Here is a 20,644-nt window from a genome sequence, read left to right as displayed (position 1 = left end):
CCATTAACATGAAATGACTTGGGGTCAATATAAAACAAGTTTAACAAAAGATTTGGAACAATATATGTATGTAACTGAAATAAATGAGCTATAAAAACTTAGCAAAGTGATCCAGACATAACGTTGCAGGAACTTATGACCATCCTTAGATTTCAAGGCCATCAGTTGAGGTTTACATTAGTGAGTGAGTCTGCTTATTTAAATTGCCCCTTTTCCATTCAGAAGCTCTTGTGGACTACGAATGTTCTTCCAGACTAACTGAATTTTTTAGGAATTCTAGAGCTGTAAATTATTTCTCTACTGTTGATTCAATTCAATTCTAGTTTTGGTCATTGTGATATTTGACTTGATTCAATAGCACTAACGTTTGCTGTCTGATTTGTCTCAACCAGATATATTTCTTATAGGTTTTAAAGTATAAAATCTAAAAGCTTATAAGCATGTCCTGTCTCACACACAGGAACAATTGAATTATTATTATTTATTTTTTTACAGTCAAAATTCTGCTCCACACTCCAGTCCAGTAGGTGGTGGTAGTGCACCAACTGAACCTCAAACTCAAAAGAAGAAGCAATACTCTTGCAAAAGACGGAAGGTGAAAGCAGTTTGTATTTTCTGCCAAAGATCTTGTATGTTTTTAATGCAAGTAAATTATTTGGCAGCAGAGGGGTGGGCCCACGACTATTATTTGGATTGAAAACAAACCAAGAAAAAAAATTATTACTTTGAAATAATCATTTGTATTCAGCTCAATAAAAGATGGCTACTGTATGACAATTTTTTTTAGCAATATTCCGACAGTCACTAGAAGAACTTTTAGCAATTTTTTGTCACCTAGTGTTAGAGCCAACAGTGTGCAGTAGGTAAAACAGACCAAATTAATTTTAACAAAAATTGGCTGATAAATACCATATCTTCCTGATCCTTCAGCAACATTGAGAAAGTTTTAATCCTAAACATCGTTATAAAGCACTTTAATAAAGGCTATCCCAAGTTCTCTTGGTTACTATAGTTGTGTCAGAAAAAAATATTTTTTTTCCCCTCGCTATGTACCTACGCTGCTGGCAAAGTTATTTTCAGGGGTGGCAGGGAAATCCTGGTGTCAAAATGAGTCTGAGAGTTGCCCCTTCCTTACCAAACTTATACTGCTCCAATCCAGATACAGTAATAAACTTGGTGTCAAAATAGTGCTTACTGAACCAAGAATCTGACAATATGCATGCCTCAAATCACGGAAAAACACAACTTAATAAGTGATTTAATTAAAGCCACATCATTAGGTACACCCGTTCAACTGCTAGTTATTGCAAATATCTAATGACCCAATCATATGACAGCAACTCAATGCATTTAGGCATGTAGACACGACCAAGACTATCTGCTGAAAATCAAACAGAGCATAGCAATGGGGGAAAAAAAGTATTTTAAGTGACTTTTAATTTGGTATGGTTGTTGGTGCCAGAATATTTCCAAGAACTGCTGATCTACTGGGATTTTCGCACACAACCACATCTAAGGTTTGATCTAAAAAAAAGAGACAACACCCAGTGAGTGGAGGTTCTCTGGGAGAAAATGCCTTGTTAATGCCAGGGGTCAGAGGAGAATGCCCAGACGGGTTTGAGCTGATAGAAAAGCAACAGTATCTCAAATAACACCATGTTACGCCTGAGTTTTGCCAAAAAGCATCTCTGAACACACTCCAAACTCCATAGGACAACTGAGGCTACAGTTCACATGGGCTCAAAATTGCACAATAGAAAATTGGAAAAACTGTTGAGCCCTGATTTCTGTTGCAACATTCAGATGGTGGTGTCAGAATTTGGCGTAAACAACGTGGAAAAAAAAAAGAAAAGAAAAAGGTTCAATCCTGCTCTGTATCAACAGTTCAGGCTGGAGGTGGTAAGAGGGATTTTTTTTTTCGTCACACTTATTTGCCCCTTAGTACCAACTGAGCCTGGTTTAAATGCTACAACCTTCCTGAGTATTGTTGCTCACCATGTCCATCTATGAACACAGAATGATGCACCTTGTCTTAAATCATCTCAAACTTGATTCTTGAACATGCACTACACTCACATGCCCTTCACAGACACCAGATCTCAAGCCAATAGAGCAGGTTTAAGATGTGTTGGAACGAGAGATTCGGGGTGGCAGGGAAATCCTGGTGTCAAAATGAGTCTGAGAGTTCCCTCTTCCTTACCAAACTCATACTGCTCCAATCCAGATACAGTAATAAACTTGATGTCAAAATAGTGCTTACTGAACCAAGAATCTGACAATATGCATGCCTCAAATCACGGAAAAACGCAACTTAATAAGTGATTTAATTAAAGCCACATCATTAGGTACACCCGTTCAACTGCTAGTTATTGCAAATATCTAATGACCCAGTGTCCGGTGGGTGTATTACTAAACATCCTATGAAAGTACGTGACTGCTTATTACAGCAAGCATTTAAGGTCTATGATATGAATTTTTCCATCATAATTAAGAGCGGATGTAAACAGCTTAAGCTTTATCCTCACCTTCCTTCATGCCCTTGGCCTGTCGGCGAGTCGTGTAGCTCCTCCACACCGAGCTGGAGGAATAGTAAGTGTCCTTCACAAAAGTGTCGTCCGAGCTATCGCTCTCATCACCGTTTGAATCGTCTTTTTCGTCATCGCTCTCGCCTTCTTCAGAAGAGTCTTGGCCTGGCAGAGAAAGTCTCACGTTCACCTTTGACTTAAGAGCCACACACTTCTGGGTACAATCTAATTCCTTTTGTGATTAAACTTCCCAAATATGAAACTCATGGCCCAGTTACATCCGATCTTCATTTGTTCATCAGACTTCAGTATAATGGTGCCACTTTTTTTGTTTTTGCACTTTTAAATTAAAATTTCAGAGCCAGGCTGAGACAGCTATTAGCATGCTCATATTTCATGCATGGTGATCTCTCACCTTTGCTGCTCGTGTTGCGCTCCTCTGTCTTGGGGCCATTTTTGCCCTGCTGGGACGAAGACATTTTGACCCGGCTCATGTCAACACCGCTGCCCTCGCTGTCCGAGCAGTGTGCCTCGCTCTCGTAGCCCTCTTTAAAGTTCTCCACGCTCTCGATATGGTCCAGGTTAGCAAAGTACTCGTCGCCCATTTCCAAACCCTCCTTGTCCGCAAAGTCGTCCGTAAGAATTTTCCCTGAAAGAGACACGGAACGATATATTTAGTAAAAGAGGTGGTGTGTGCTCGTTCTGAACCAACCTGCAACATCTGTATTCCAGAATGTGTGTTTGGACACAAAATTACAAAAAGAACTGTATAAAGTAAGGAGAAAGGGAAGCAAATCAGAACACCTTTAGATGCAGAGCTACTATTTTGAGCTATACTATTATTATAAAAAAACAAAAAAAACAAACAAACAAAAGCAGGTATCAGGCTCAGTTCTTCAGTACCAGCATAGATGCAGACAAAAGAGCCTTTGGCCACGTCATCAAGACAGCGGATGCCCCAGCCCTTGTTCTGAGTCTTGAAGAGCTGCAGGCGCACTTGGAGGCCGTGCTGCACCAAGCGGTTGTTGCACATCTGAGGATTACAGCGGCACCGCTTGTTACACTCGTATATCCTGAATGGGACAAAGCAAAGACGTGACAATCATGTTGATTAGATCAGCCCTTTTGGTCAGTTAGATTACAATATGCAGTAAAGTGAATGCTTGTCTGTGTGTGTTTGTGCGTGTGTGAGAAACCAACCCAGTGGGTAAGCACTCGTCCAGTCGCTTGTAATTGTATCCAGCATTGGGATTGATTTGTCCGCCAGGAGTACACCCTGTCGCCTGCAGCGTCAGCTGGTGGCACGAACACTTTGACCTACAAACAAACATCCAAACTCAGACATTCAAATACTGCGTCATGTGGATGCTATATCCAGCACAACAGCACGGCCTCTGTGCAATACTGCTCTTATACAACAGTTCCATGAACATCATTTATTAATTAGTTTTCCTCCTTTATTTAACCAGTTATTTTGCTCCACCAACACGTTTCCTTCGACATTTGGCGGAACTAACAAACTACGACTGGCAGGGCTGGCCACCAACAATGTATTTAACAGGGGACAAAGTAGTTTTAAATTTTTACTGGTACTATGTGGCTAAAAGGTGAGAATAACTCATGGAGATGACGGACAGTCCTGTAAAAAAAGTTTTACTTTATATTTTCACTTAGAATATCAGCTCCGTTAACTTCTGGATTCTAGAATTAAACCCCAAATAACCTTAATTAAAACATTATTTCTAATAACATTAGTTCTAGTGTCCTAGGGTGCAAAATACAGTGTTACACACACCAAGTAGTGCCTTTAATCAGAAGTTGGAGAGTAATTTGGGATTCAGTCTTGTGTTACAAGTCAGTTAGGTTTGTAGTCTTTAAAAAAAACCTGATGGTACAAAGACATTTCAGAACAACTAAGAAGCAATTATTAAGTTATTTATTTATTTTTTGTGACTGGTTTTGAAGGTGGCTTTTGGCAGGTAGGAAACACAATGACATGTCTAGAAACAAAATACCAAATGATAGAAAACAACAACAATTCAGTCAAACCGGAAAACGCATGTATAGTTTGCGAATAAAAAACTCTTATCTAGGGCTGCAGCTATCGAACATTTTAGTAATCAAGTATTCTACCAAATTTTTTTTTATTAATTAATCGGGTAATCGGATAAAATGTACTTTTAATTAAACAGCAATGTAAAATATATAAGGGGAACAAAGATTAATTGTTTTTCTTTTTAGAAAAATCTACTTTTATTTTTTAAATGCATACAGCATTTTATTAAAAATAAACATTGCCATTATTCACAATACAAGGAACAGCTTAAAGTTATCCGAGATGAAGTGCATTACAGTGCCATATATTATTATTTTAAAGCCTTTTCTCAGATGAAAAACTAAAAAAAATATATTACAAATGACTTTAAGTATCAAAAAAACTAAGGCACATATTAAAATAAATTTTAATATAATTTTATCGTCTCTTCCGTTTTGCAGCCCGCAACAGAGCGCTCCCTCAAATCATTACACATCAAACTGTTTGCGTCCCTTTTTGCTTTGTGGGTAACGTAAACGCTTTTTCTGTCTGTGGTTAGTGGCGGCTTGCATCCAGAAGCACGCTGTGCCACGGCAAACAAATAATTGCGCAAGCTTTTAAAATTAATTAAAAGAAGCTTCAATAGGGCCTCCGAGTGGCGCAGTGGTAAAGTGCTCGCCCTATCATCCGGAGATCGCTGGTTCAATCACCCCGGGTGATGCTGTTACCTCTCACAGCCGGAGGTCTAGAGAGAGCTGATTGGCCGAGCTCTCTCAGAGGGGAGGGATGAGAGGTACTTTGTGCTCCCACATTAATCTCGGCACTACAGCCAATCAGGGGCGTCTGTGAGCTCATGCATGCGGAAGGAGCGGCTAGCGCTTTCCTCCGAGTGTGTTACTCCGACCCTAACAAGCAGTTCAAAATGATGCGGTCGGAAAATTTTGGAAAAAAAAAAAAAAAAAGCAGGAGATTTTCTTGTAATCGAATTATTCGAGTTACTCGAGGAATCGTTTCAGCCCTACTACTACAAGAAATACAAGAAATTTTAATTACATTGTTTTTTCAGTTTTGTTATTTTGTTTTTGGAATGTGTTATTGTGTTTTCGGTTTTGTTATTCTGTTTTGCGCTTCTCAGCCACCGTACTCATCAGTATAGTGAACTTTACTGACTTACTTTCACCCAGCTGCGACCGACAGTTAAATATAAATAATAAATTAACATGTATTAGAAGACCTGTGATGTGGAATGATTAATATAGTTAAACTTCCCAGTGGTGTCCATTATCACCACTCATGTAATGCCTCTCATCCGATCAGACTGCCTGGATGGAAGTAACTCTTGTATAATATCTATTAACATATTCATATCTGTATTTGCTCTGTTGAAGCAGAAATTATCATGACCTAACCCAGGAGAGGGTTTTCTTTTATAATTAATTTCAGCTTCACCATTATGCCCTTGGGAAGACTGGGGGGAGAGGGTGGAAGGGGAGGGGGTGGGAGGCGGTTCCATTTGCACCTATAATAAATTCTTGCAGATTAGATTGTTTTCATTTTAAAAAACAAATCCAAGTGATGCAACCAGACAGCTACTACATCAAACGCAGCACTGAAGAGCTTCCTACATGATTGCTTGCATCATATGAAAGTTAAAACCTCCTGCTCACAAGACCTGTGTTACATCCCCAATACACACCTCTAGTCTCAGGCAGATGCCCTGAGAACCTTTCTGACAAGTTAAAAAAAATAAATAAAATTGTGCATGCCCTATTCGTAACTGTATGCTCATAAATGATGCAAGATTGGTGCAATGCATGGAGAAGAAAGTAAAGAGTCCTAGAAAGACCTACACTAAACTGACAGAACTGAAAAAGAGGAAACAGACAAGAATTAATTTTATTATTATCGTTAGATAGACTGGTGTGTTAAGTCTAAACTTCCTGAAATGTATCCGGATGTGGAAAACAAATGTGATAAATGTCATGGCTCTCCCTGTCACCTTAGCCACATGTTTTTTCTATGTCCTAAGCTAGAAGATTTCTGGACGGGTTATTTTGCTATTATGTCAACTGTTCTTGGGGTAACTCTCCAACCTTGTCCTCTAATTGCTATATTTGGGATTCCTGATCGCTCACTTACACTTAATTCTACACAAATGGATATCATAGCTTTCACATCCTTATTAGCGAGACGTCTATTATTGTTGCACTGAAAGTCTGCTAAATATCCTACCATCTCCCAGTGGCTTAAAGATGTCATGTTTTTTTTAAAACTTGAAAAAATTAAATATACGTTAAGAGGATGTACAGCCAAATTCTACCACAATTGGCAACCTTTTATTTCTTATTTTACTAGCCTGGAGGTATTGCCTGATTAAATGTATACCTGTTACTGTTATATTTATGTAATATGTTTGGTGGTTGTGTTGAGCCTTGTGGGACGGGGGTGGCATTGGGGGTGTGTGTTCTTTGTTTTTTCAGTGTTTTTGTTTAGTTGTTTTTTTTTTATAATATTTATTTAGAAAAATTAAGAAAGGTAAATTGTATGTCTGTAGCTGCAAGTACTGTATTGTTTTCCTTTTTTCAATAAAAATATTTGCAAAAAAAAAAAAAAAAAAGATAGACTGGTGTGCGATCCACTGTGTCCACTTTTGTGCTTCGGATCCACAATGTCCACAACCCAAGATGGAGCGTTTACTTAAAAATGAATGAATAAAAAGTTATCTTTATGGAAATTAGCTGGATGCTGAATTCCAAACAAAATAAACAAATATACATCTGAATAAGCGTGCACAGCTTCGTCTCAGGTGCATGGACAGTGTTGAGGCTGCGCGAGTGAGACACTAACTTGTCCTGGCAGCCGTCGGTGCAGTCACAGCCCACCAGGAAGTCGGAGCTCGTGTTGATGAAGACTCCGTCCTCTGGGGTGCGCTCTTTGCTGTAAGCCACGCTGGGTGGCGGTGTGTTGTCGATCTCATTGACGCAGGACAGCGGAATGTCCTCACGTCCACCTGTGATGTCCCGGATGAAGTAAAACGGCCTTTGGGGTTGGAAGCGGCGGTCCACCAGGACATACGGGTCCAGACAGAACATCTCTAGGAAGATAAAGTCGCAGTGGGTTTGGAAGAGGTAGCGCTGGATCTCCGCCATGTTCCTCAGGCTCAGGCCACACGGGGACTTGTAGATCACGTGGAAGGACATCTGGGAAAGCGAAGAGGAGAGAGTGTAAATAAAGTAATAAGAATGAAGTAAAGGTTGATGAATAAAACATGAACAGATGAAAAGTAAGTAAGAAAAAAAATTAAAATGTGTTAAACCAATAGCTTGGTTTTGAAACACAATGAAGTATGGTATGTGCCAAAATATACAGTACTGAAACTCGCGCATTTGTGTTTGTCAGGAGGGCGTAACTCCAGTCACACGTGTTCACAGTGTTCACAGTAGTGAAAAGGAAGTCGTGTAGTACAGTTGATATAAATGGGTTTCTCGACGGAGGACAATGTATTCATAGTGAAGTATTATTTCCGTTCATACGAAAATGATCATGAACGGGGGCCGAGTTTGCTGAACGAATCCTTCCCATACTCGTCCCAATCCCCCGATCTCATACACCACATGATGTGTACTTATGAGGAATGTTAAAGGAGAGTGTGTTCAACTGTGAAGTAGTGTTAATTTTGTCAGCTATTTTTAATTTTAGTCTTAGTCCTGGGATAAATGTCCCTGTTAGTTTTTATAATATTTTGTCAATCATCATATAGTTAAAAATCATATTTTTCTTTTGTCAAGTTTTAGTCGACTAAAAGTTTGGACATTTTAGTCTAGTTTTAGTCAGAGGAACCCGTAATTATTATAGTCAATAAAAATGTAACATTTTAGCAATAAGATTATTATTAATTAACCCCACATAGTCAATCTATTCTAGCCCAAACCTTTTTTAATTGAGTTTTTACAAAATAATTATCTAAACATTCAAAATGTTTCTTTTCATCTGATGTTTTCAGCTAATCAAATTTATTTTTAACCGTCACAACAACTACTGCATGTTTATTTTTTTTACAGGAGCAGTAACGGAAAATACAGTGTTTTTAAACGTTTTATTTCATTTCATGAATTTACACACTTCGACTGTTGTTGGGATACTGTAGCTCCTATGGGTCACAATCATTTGCTAACCTATTAGCTTAATGTGTTCGGCAACGATTTAACTATAAAATAAAATAGATCCAAACATAAATATTTTAACATGTGGTAACAATTACCACAAAGAGGCAGTATAACTGAGTGAATATTAAGGTACCTCAATGCGTCTCTTCAAGTTTGTGGTATTTTTTCCCAGCATTTGTGAGCCCCCACTGTTTCCCCTCCGATCCCAAATATCGTCTCGTCTCTGTTGCCCGAGTGATACTGCTGTGATGACGAAGAGTTAAAGATGACTGAGCTTGTAACATCCCGTCACTGCACGCGCAACTACTCATGATATGCCGCCCACCATCGTGACCCGGGAAACACTGCTGCTCATGCCAGAATGAATAAACACCGTACCGCAGCGGATTGTGACAAAAATTATATGTTAAAGAAAATACAGACAGACGTTTTATTAGTTTATATTTTTTTAAACCACTTTTTAGTCTCGTCTTTTTTTCTGCAATAATATTGCATGCTGATTTCATCACCGTTCATTGATATCCGTGACGCCTCGTCATCGTCTCGTCTTAGTCACAGAAAAAAAAGGTCATCAAAGAATATTTTCCGTCATTATTTTTGTTGCACACACTTCGAACACTTACATTATGCATACCGCAGTAAATCAACACGCTAGTTGTGTGTATGTTCGTTTCCTTCAGGAGAAATATGTCACAGATAACTCACAGATAAGCGATAATGTAATATTGTTACATATATAATATATATATATATATATATATATATATATATATATATATATAGAGTAATATTTCAGTAAATTATATTTTGGTGCATACGGTACTTGCTTCCTTGCCCACACACTGACCTTGCGGTTGAGCCGGCGACGTGCGGTCATGCGGCGGAATTCATACAGCAACGGGGTGAGGAGCGGGTTTCTGCCCCGGTGGAGGTTGGGTCGCGTGGGCCGGATGCGCTTTAGACACTCGGGTGTGCAGTTGTGCGCCATATAGAAGAGGCGATCATTAGGGGCCTGATATGACGGCTCCTGAGGTACCCGCTCACTCGCATATGGAGAGATCGTAGATATTGTGGGTATTGTGGGTATAGTGGGCATAGTGGGCATGGCAGGTATGGCAGTCTGCAAGGTTTGGGGAGCCGGAGCGATGGGTGTCAGGTTCTGCACTGGCCCTGACTGCAGGAAGAAGAGTCTTAAAAAAAAAAGGTGAGGGTGGGGGGGATTACATCAAAATTCTGTGCTCATTTAGTTGTCAATATAAAAAATATCTTGTATCAGCTGGAAAGGATAAATCTTGAACATCAGATGCTTTATAAAACCTACACAGAGAAACAAAGTGTTAGAAGGAATGACAGGGTTACTCACCTGGAGCCGGTGTTTTGGGGGAGGATGCCGACGGGTTTGAGCTGGAGGTCAGTGGCAACAATCTGACGAGCTGCAGGGACGTACGGTGACGTGCTCTTCTTAGCCATCTGAGTCCTACGGAACAAAGACATATATAATAACAGTAAATCGAGACCTAGAGGATAACGTTTAAAAATGATAATAGAGAAGTGAAGCACCATGGGTAAGGCTACATCGGCATAAAATAGGACGAGTACTTACTCAGTTGTGCGGATGGGCTGGGAGGGCTGGGACGGCTGGGAGGACTGGGAAGGCTGGGGAGGCTGTGGGGGCTGGGGGGGAGCAGGAAGCTGTGGGCGGGGTGGAGTAGGTGCAGGACGGATAGGTATATTGTTTTCACTTGTATACTGCACCACAGGGCCTTTAACCCTCATAGGTCCTACATGTAAGAAAAGGGAGGAACAATAAGTTAAATATGGAGATACACTTACAGGTCGACTTCACAAATTTTATTTATTATTGAAAAAGCGTTTAAAAATGCAGAGATAACATAAAACTGCAGTAGAATTGAATAGAATAGAACAGAACAGAAGAAACATTGTATTACCCATGTTAGGACGCACGCGCTGCTGGCCTGCCATCTTTTTTTCCTGGTTGTTGGCCGTGCTCATTTTTAGGTTGAACATAGGCTCCAGGCGAGTTGAGCCACGATAGATCCACTCACTGCGCTTATCGTCCTGCATAAAACAAACAGGCAGCATGAACATAAAAAAAAAAGAAAAGAAAAAAGGCCTACAAATTTTACAGTCATGTAAATGATCATTTTAGTGCTGGGCAATATGACCTCAAATCAGTATAACAATTAATTGAACATTTTTACCTCGAGTATGATTAATAAAGGTGGGAGGAAAAATTTGGTTAAGTTATAGATCGCTTTTATTTCGTGTGGCAATACATGTATCGCCACACTCCAAAATTAATTTGTATTATTTTGTTTATATATACACATACAATCGCCCCCTGCAAAGTCACTGTTCAGAGTTTGTGGCCTCAGTCGTTCGCGGATTTTCCTTAGAACCCAACTAATAAATATTCACGGAAACCCCGCAATTTTGCAAATCCTGCAAAAAGTTTTTATATTTTTTTATAAAATTTTTTCGTGCCAATATATAACTTTTAATAACTATTAATAACAATATTATTTACTATTTTTTTTACATAAAATTCAGCTGAATTTCCATATAAAATATAGTATTATATAAATTTTTTTAGTAGTGTAGAGAATACAAAGCAACCGTAGAGAAAAACGCAGGTATGGATGGTGAATTAGTACTGTATTTAACCTACCTGATACCAAAGTAAATGACAGTACATAAAAAAGAAAACGCGCTCGCTGAACTACAGTACCCAGAGGGGCAACATCTGCATTTTACATTCTAAGTATGGGTTTAAAATGTAATTAAAATGTTTGGGGTTTAAACTATAAAAACAGGCGTTTTTGACCACGTTTTTTTTTTTTTTTTTTTTACAATTTGCCAGTGCTCTAGTACTGTACTCCACGTGAATTTTGGGGATCGACTGTATGTATATCAAATGTTTGCATTTGAGGGGTAAAATGTTACACTTCCTCTAAAATTCTGCAGGTGCTGCACTTCAAACTATTTACACACGGGCTGGCAGAACAGCGTCCTGTGTGGTAGGAGCAAATTAATTGCCAAGTTTGCTTAGAGTTGTAACAAACCCTGAAAGAAGTAATATCGTATCGGGATATTTATAAAACCGTGATTCTTACAGAATCGTAAAAAAATCGAATCGGCACCTGGGTAATGACCAAAAAACAATCATTTATTTATTGATTAATTGCCTTCTTAGTGATCACTAAGTTTTGTACAGTAAATACACTCAACTATTAAAGCTGGGATTTGTTTTTTTTTCTAATGGAAGGACTGCATGGAGTAAGGGGTTCATAAGGGGGCAGTGTACATGAACACACAAAATGGGGGAAATATTAGCAGAATAAAATAAAAAAAGGATTAATAAAAAAAAATAAAAAAAAGAGATAATTGACATGACTAAGACTATGCCAATTAGAATTTCTGAATGTTGGTTTCAATTAATTACCTAATTAACTGCCATTCCTGGTATCCATAAATTATGAATCAAAACTCACCCAAATGGTCTGAGATCTGCCCATATGTAGAATATGGTTATTATTAATGCAACACATCTGACTCAATTAGATTTGCTGTAAGAGTATCTTTGTATAGGATTAACGCTATCCTGCATCTCCTTGCATTTAATCTGTGACAAATTTACTTAATGCAAACAAAAACAAGACAAGAAAGAGGAAGTGATGCGTGTCGGACCAGAAACAGCATTTTGACGAGGCTGCCGTCCACTTCCTCCACGCGGCTCCTCCACCACGTCCCTTCCCACTCCGTTTTGATGATCTGACCCGGCTTCAGCAGCACCATGGGTCTGTTCGGATATGCCGTGATGTACTCCTCAATGAAATCCCTGCATGACTCATCCTCAATGTCTTCCCACGTCTTCTGCACTGTGTACACACAAACACACTCATTAGGTTTGTGCGTATTATTACCATTTATCACTTATGCATGTCATTTTGGGAAACCTGTCAGCTAACCAAAAAACGAACAAACAAAAAGAAAAAACAGGTTTAGAACACAACATTAGACTTAATAACTTAATATATTTTAATATATGAAACAACACATAAATGTTTGATAAAACATACTAGAACGACATGATGTGACGGGTCTTTCTGGGTTTGCATGCATATGTGGAAAACGATTTGCGTTCAGGCAAATGATTAGTTCCATCATTACTTACAGGGTCTGCAAACAGGGTAGAGATCCGGCAAAGCTACGTAAGAAGCATAGCCATCATCAAAAAAAATCAGGAACCTGAAAGAGACAACCAGCTTCATTATTTCTTCCTCTCTAGGAATAATTCAATTCATGAAAATGTCAACGATATTTCATCATTTCTCTCCCCTGCTGTGTTTCTACTGCCGTCTTTGCCACTAACTCACCTCATGCGGTTTTTGCTGTTGGGCATTTCAGCAACGATGCCGGCGTACAGCCACACCTGGTTGCCATCTTTATATTTGGCAACGACACGAGCGCCGACGTAGAGCCTCTCCAGTGTGGGGTGATAGTCGAATGCCACGTGGTTCCCAGACAACAGGCTTTTCCCCTTATTCTCAAACTTCACCTTGTACTTAAAGCCGCTGCCTGCGTCATTATGATCAGAAATGTCAAGAGTTTTCCAAAAACAAACGTACAACAAGCGTCGTTTGATTAAGAGTGTAATGTTACTGACAGCTCTGAAACAAACTTAACGCTTCCATACAGAAGTCGCACCAAGAAAAAGAAACCTTTTAAACAGCAGGGTGCTGTAGGGCTTAGAATTAATATAACAAATATAAACAAACCAGAAACCAATATTCTCACATAACACATAAAAAAAGTGTTGAATCACTTTAAAACAAGGAAGAACTTATAAACTTACTCCGAACTTACCCACTGAGTTAATAGCGATCAGAGTTCCACGGTGCCAGGTCTTGGTGCGTTTTTTACCCAGGATGCTCATGTTTAACCTCATGACATCCTGCTTTAGAGCTGGATTGGGTTGAGTAGGTGCGTGTGCAGGGCCTGAGGACATGAAGACTGCTGGAATGTTTAGCATGGAGCCGCGGGATGGAGAGGGAGGAGCCAGTCCTTTGGTGGGCGTGATGGCTGTGGACGGCGTTGGTTTGCTGGGTGTCTGCATCAGGTTCTGCACCTGCTGAGTGGATCTCTGTAGCGCCGCCGACGCTTCCATGAGCTAAACGTGCAGGAATATTAAACGTAACAGGTTCTTAATGCTAATTTGACTGGTGCTTATTACATATTACGCATTTAGGAGGATTAATTAGGCTCATCAAGTGTTGTATGAACTCTCCAAGAAGTTCTTACCGAATCTTTGACTGGTGTTTTGTTCTTTGGTGGAACCACTGTAGAGGAAATGAAAGTATATCATAATAAAACATAGTCAACAACGTGAAGAGACATAATTTATACACTTTTACTCACAAATCTCATTACAACTATCAACTTAATGACTCCTCAGCATATAACCAAAATTATTTAGACACCTAACCATGCTATTCAGACCATCTTTAATGTTTTTCACCGTTTTAAATTCCTTTTTGCTGTTAGATTTCACACTAGGTTATATGGGTGTAAGGATGCTTGCCGATTCAGCCACAGTCAGGTCAAGAACTCATGTTGTGCAAGAAGGCATGGTACGTTAGCTGCGGTTCCACAGACAATATTTCTCAATCTGCTTGTAATGGGCTTGATTAGAGAGATTCTAACTTAACCGCTGACATGGACGCTGATCTGATAAGATGCGAGTTTACATGCTCAAAGCATTTAATTGGAATAAAACAACTTTTTTTTAACAACTGCAAATTGGTTTTGCACGATGTGGAGCGGTTAATCTCAGGAAAATATAGTAAAGGAAGACTTTAAGGCTGGTTTAGGTTTTCTACGCTTGTCTTTTTCCATGATTAATCTTTCAGGCCGTCCTCTTGATTGGTTACAAGAATATGGTCTCATCTGAGATATGGAAGGTCTTTTCTCCCTGCTGCTATTAGACTGAACAATCAGAGCTGCTCCCAGTGAACCAGTCTCCATAATGCACACTGTTATTACTTATATATACTGTTGTTACAATATATTGAATTTTACAATATACAGCTCTGGGAAAAAATAAGAGACCACTGCAATTTACTTTATGGATAGTCACAAACCATTAGGCAAAGCTGAGCTTTTTTTAAATTTTTTTTTTTTTCAAAAAAAGTGGTTTAAAAAGTTACCCAACGCCAATGTAATTCCACCAAATACTGATTTCTTAATGTTATTTAGCCAAAGCATTAACACAATTGGTTTACAAATTATTTGCATTTTATTTTAGTTATTAAAGCTCTTCAAATACTGCAAGATCTTGGATTCTTTTGATTTGTTGTGATGTTGTCATTTCCCTTAAATATACACTCCAAATAACAATAGTTATATTTTAAATTTAGGAGAAATATTGTCACAAAAAAATGAATCAAGACTGTTCATCTCACCAATATTTGCACCTGTAAGAAAAGAAAAACATAAGAAACTGATTATTTTGCAGTAGTCTGATTAGTTTTTCCAGAGCTATAGTTACAATATCTTAAATATAGTAACAATATCTTACAATATACAGTAGTTACATCATCTTACACTGTTTTGTGCAATAGCACCATTTTAAACTAGCAATATTATCCAAGTGCAGTTAGTTTGAAAGTGTAACTATGGTATTTTTTTTATTTATTCTGTATTCATACACTGTTCCATCTCTACTTTCTGTTTGCATATTTTTTTTTTTGCTGCTGTCATGTAGAAATTTCCCCACCGTGGGACGAATAAAGGTAGATCTTATCTCATTAGATCTAATGATTGGTTAAAGTGTCATTTGGAGCAAAATATGAGTCATTTAGTGCCTCTTTCTCTGCCAAAGACCAGAAGCCAGTGGATGAAATTTCAGAGGAAAGACTGGTGGGAGGGAGTTTACCGAATAAAAATTTTGTGATTACGATTAAAAGCAAAATCAAATTCCCAGAAGATTTTCATATCGCCTAATGTTCACAAAACTCTGAGCAAACAAGTACAGAAAAAAAGTAACTAAAAAAATAAAAGAAACTAATTGCTTTGTAGCCAGTGTATTCTAATTGTTTACATGATGAAGTCTGATTGGGCTTTTAATCTGATTATTAGTAGAATATTAAGTGCCGTGTAAACGTACCAAATGTCGGTTAAGTGAGTCGCTTTGTCCACAAGGTCATTTGTATGTCAGGACAGGTTTCAATCTGCTACATCTGTTTCCCCCCCCACCCCACTAAGCAGCAGGTCAATACTACTAGTTGGACTTCCTGCTTTAAATTGCCCCGATCATGAACAAAAATATCCCGTTTCTAAAAGGCACTGCGTGTATATATATATATGCTCTACGGAATTGTGCAAGCCTGTACGGTGTGCATCCACCTACCACAGCCCACGGCAATGACGTCATCATCGTCGTCCTCGTCGTCATCATCGTCATCGTCGTCATCCTCGTCATCCTCGTCATCGATTTCAATGACCTCTGAAGCGTTGCCGCCACCTACTCCTTCATCTTCGGAGCTGCTCTCCCGATACTCCAGGCCTATGTTACTGTACAGCTCTTTCACTAGAACTTCACACTGTATTACAGACCTGAGATACACACACAAACACACGCACACAGATTCAGGTTATATTGCGGAACGCAAACAGTAAACATCTTCAGGACAAACAAAACCTTCAATATATACAGTTCTGCTTATAAGTTTACATACCCTGGCAGAAATTTTAATTAAAAAAAATGTAGTTATTAGGACAAACAGATAATTACGATGATGAAACAAAGCATAAGAAGAAAGAAAGTGAATACATTGTGTATGCCAAAAGAGTAGCATTTCCTTTTTTTTTTTTTTTTATACAGGAGGTTGCTGCTTTTAGCATTCAGTGATGGTTTGCAGTTCTGGATTTTCTCTGGGTTGTAAAACTGTATATTTCTTGGAAAGAACATCTTGTGTTGTCTTGCATGAACTGCACTTTTACGTTCTCCCTAACGCCAGGAGCCTGTAATGGCTACTCCAGAACCCATACTTTTTTTTATTTTGTAGCCACCGAAGGTCCGTCTTGGCTTTGTGCTTTGGATCATTTTAATGTTTTTAAATCCAAGTGTGTCCCATGCACAGCTCCGGTGCTGATGAATCCAAATTGGCCTCTGATATTTTCTAAAACCTGATGCTGCATTTATCTTGCCAACATTTTTTTTTTTTTACTAAATTCCTTGCACCACTGCAGGTCACACACTCCCAGAACATCAGAGATCCACCTGTATGCTTCACAGTAGGGATGGTGTACTACATCATACACCTTGCTGACTCTTTTACAAACACAGCATTATAGTTGTGTCCAAAAAGTTAAATTTTGGTCTTATCACCCCAAATGACTTAGTTTAAAGGCTTGTCTTGGAGCTGTTTGGCATATTGTAGGAAGGCTGTTTTAAAGCTCTGGTGTAAAAACAGCTTTTTGTCTGGCAACTTAACCATGCAGTCCATGTTTGTTTAAGTTCCTCATTATTGTGCATCGTGAAATAGCCACACCACCTTTTTGCAGAGAAGCCTGTATTTTAGCTTGTGGGTTTTTTATTTGACATTTTTTTTTAAATCTCTGGATATCTTCTTATATCTTTTCCTAATTTATAAAGGTCTACTTTCTGTCATTTACAACATTCCGTAAATTTCTTTTTTTTTCTAAACAAAAAAGGCCAATATTTCACAAACCCCTCCGAGGTAAACTTATCAGTGGAATTGTGTGTATTTTATATGCAGTGTCCATGTATGTACAGTCTTATACACATGCATAAATTCCTTCCTACATGCATACATACATACAAACAAAGGTAAGTCAATAATTATAAATGCACTCTGGCTGTAGAAGTTATTAGAATTAACTTTTAGAAAAGAAATATTTTTTGACAAATCTCCTTGCTTTGAAATAAACTTTTTCAACAAGCTTATTTGCTCATTAAAAAATGTTTGAAGCTGAGCTGCGAGCCATGAATGCACCACTGTCTTCACTTTATCCTCGTTGGACTGCTTTCAGGGGACCAATAAGGTGAGAGTTTAATCAGGACCAGAACTATAAAGAGGATGCTTTAACACCTCAAAACTAGGTTTTGTGTGTCGACAGTGAGTGTTAAGAAGTGTGCAAACATGCTTTGTCACGCAACGTCCCTGGATATCAGTCTTCTGTATTTAATCCAAAGTTTAGCCTTCAGCTCTTTAATAAGCGTCTGGCTGTACTGATCACTGTTAATTGTTGAACCTTTTTCTTTCGTCCTTGAGGATCCCAGAAAACTGTAAGCATTGATGAATTTTTCAGCTGATCGTCGACTTTTAAACTGTTCCTTGTTTCCCTTTCATACTCTTCTGTTTATTCTCAGACTCAGAGTGAGGAATCCGTGTCTCGTCACCAGTAATGATCCGCTTTAAGAAACTTTCACCTTCTTTAGAGTATCGGTCCAAATTTAGTAGGCAGACGTTCTGTTTATGCTCTTCTACGAGTTGTTTCGGTACCAGGTACATCCTCAGACCACGAAAAACTAATCACTGCACACTAATAAGCAGTGTTGAGGAACGTTACTTTTTAAAGTGACTAAGTACATTACAAACTTACTGTCATTAAAAAAGAATCAGTTACATTACAGCGTTACTTGCTGATAAAAGTAACTAACCATCATTACTTAGCGAAGTTTGAGCCCAACACCACTTCTCACCGCGAGTCAAACCGCATAAGTGAGATAGGGGTATAACAGCAGGAATAATAGAGAGGGGGGCGGGCTTGTAGGACGACTTTCACACACACTAATGGAATGACTGCTGTCTGGCTCACGGATTAGATAAATTGTCTGAATAACGGATTACATTTTTGAAAATTTAACTAAATAACTGAGCACTTAAATGGCGGACCAAACGCCACTCATTACATCAAAAAAGTAATCCAAGTACTCTAACGGCGTTACACCCAACACTGTTAATAAGAAAGAGCGGCCAAGAGACGCTTTAACAGGACCGGAGTGCAGATAATTTTTGACACAACTTCGTAAATACATACACACATTAATTAATTCGGTTTGGCCCACACATAACTTACTCTGATGCGGTGGAGCAGAGTTTGTCCATACTAGCCATGTCCTTCTCTTTCTCCTCGACCAAGTTCTTCATTTCTGCTAACTGCGCCTTCCTGAGTGCTACGACCTCGCTGCTGTCCACCTGCTCCTCGATCCACTTGCGTAGCTCGTCCAGAGAAACGCCGAGCTCCTCCTCCAGCTCGGGTCCCAGCTCTACATCCAGAGCCGAACCCAAACCTGTGTCCACTTCCATTGCTGCCACTGAAAAACAGAGTGATGCAAATACTAAATTTTTGCACTCAGTAACAGCATAAATGTAAGAAAGAAAGCTTGAATTAGGGTTTTAGTCTGAAAGTTTAAGACTGAGCATTTTTTTTATTACAATAAATGTCAAATGTATATAATGATGATGTATTAAAAGAATAATAAATGTAGTGGTTGACCAATTGCTTTGACTGGATGATCAATAAATTTAACACTTTATCTCTTATCCTTTTTATGTTTTTTAGTGTTTATGGGGAAATAAAAAAATCAACCCCTAATCATATATATATGAATGATTCTCTATAACTCTATAGCTCTTTCCCCTTCATTAGGAAGCTGTCATGACAGAATAATCAACAGAACTTTATGCCCTGATACATTGTGCAATATTATCACAACAATATCACATGCAAAACCACTAATTATACAATATTATGAAAATCATGTGCAATATTTATATATATCTGGTGTGCAATATCATTACTACTCTATATGCAATATCAAATGTTATATGCATTATAAATCATGGGTGCAATAACAAATGTACAATACACTAAAAGAGACAACTCTGCACCTTTCTGTACAGTCTGTAGTTTTTAAGTTTTTTTCTATATATTTGTTATTCTATTTATATCTGTTTATATTGTAATTTATTTCTCTGTCTTTTTTTTTTTACCTTTCCTATTGTATTTGTATAATTTTAAATATGCAGCCACTGGAGAAACAATTTCCTTCGGGATTAATAAAGACCTATCTTATCTTTTCTTATCTTATGTATTAGATTGTTATTTGTTACTACATTATTCTTTATGAACAAGCTTCAGTTATTCCAGAATGCAGCGGAGAGAGCCCTCACTAAATTAGAAGATACGAGCACATCACCCCTATCTTATCCTCACTGCATTGGCTTTCTGTGGAATTTTGCATTAATTTAAAATCGAGTGAACTGCTTATGTCTTATGTTCTGCCACGCCTACTTTAATCAAAGGATGCAGGCTGCTTGTCAGTACCATGTATTATGAAAACTACAGCTGGGGGCGAAGCTTTTTCTTACAAAGCCCCAAAGGTATGGAATAGTCTTCCTAGTAATGTTTGGGACTCAGACACAGTCTCAGTGTTTAAGTTCAGGCTTAAAACCTATTTATTTAATCAAGCATTTTCATAATTAGATTTGCCTTAAGTAAAGAAGCAGATCTGGGAGACTCATGGACGCAGAGTATTATGGTGAACTGGTATGTTTAGATGCCGTCTTTCCCTACTCTCACTCATCAATCAGGTTTTTTTGACGGTGTGTCTGGGTTTTCTTCTAACTCTCCCTTTCAGTTATGCTGTCATAGTTATGTCTGCACTAAATATACATTTACCTTATTCATTACGTGCCTGTGACCATACCCAACTGTTATCTCTTCTTCTCTTCTCTTCCCCCTCTCTCCCACTGTCTTTCTGTAGAGCTATACATGTCGCTCCTGAGCTGCCAGTGATTTAGACCCCCTTTGCCCTCTGGACCTGTCTGACTCGTCCTGGTGCCCCACTTCTCGTTGGAGATCTCATT

The 20,644-nt window shown here is 38.6% G+C and overlaps 1 protein-coding gene across 1 annotated transcript in view; it reads right to left on the bottom strand.

The window, feature by feature from the left end:
• The window catches only part of setdb1b (SET domain bifurcated histone lysine methyltransferase 1b), a 42,096-nt gene that overhangs the window by 7,519 nt on the left and 13,933 nt on the right, over positions 1-20,644 (bottom strand). Inside the window, exons 3-18 of the mRNA XM_053494331.1 lie at positions 18,852-19,089; positions 16,156-16,361; positions 14,049-14,086; positions 13,614-13,917; positions 13,124-13,325; positions 12,922-12,995; positions 12,435-12,625; positions 10,676-10,805; positions 10,330-10,507; positions 10,090-10,203; positions 9,574-9,916; positions 7,408-7,760; positions 3,726-3,842; positions 3,429-3,598; positions 2,941-3,174; positions 2,526-2,690 (exon numbers count right to left, since the gene is read on the bottom strand). Coding sequence (XP_053350306.1) covers positions 2,526-2,690; positions 2,941-3,174; positions 3,429-3,598; positions 3,726-3,842; positions 7,408-7,760; positions 9,574-9,916; positions 10,090-10,203; positions 10,330-10,507; positions 10,676-10,805; positions 12,435-12,625; positions 12,922-12,995; positions 13,124-13,325; positions 13,614-13,917; positions 14,049-14,086; positions 16,156-16,361; positions 18,852-19,089 — 3,057 coding nt within the window. The remainder of the gene's footprint in view (positions 1-2,525; positions 2,691-2,940; positions 3,175-3,428; positions 3,599-3,725; positions 3,843-7,407; positions 7,761-9,573; positions 9,917-10,089; positions 10,204-10,329; positions 10,508-10,675; positions 10,806-12,434; positions 12,626-12,921; positions 12,996-13,123; positions 13,326-13,613; positions 13,918-14,048; positions 14,087-16,155; positions 16,362-18,851; positions 19,090-20,644) is intronic.

The sequence above is a fragment of the Clarias gariepinus genome, chromosome 4 (genome assembly GCF_024256425.1).
Source record: "Clarias gariepinus isolate MV-2021 ecotype Netherlands chromosome 4, CGAR_prim_01v2, whole genome shotgun sequence".
NCBI classification, from domain to species: domain Eukaryota; kingdom Metazoa; phylum Chordata; class Actinopteri; order Siluriformes; family Clariidae; genus Clarias; species Clarias gariepinus.
The sequence above is the reverse complement of the archived record's forward strand: the minus strand, read 5'-3'. Positions and strand labels throughout refer to the sequence as shown.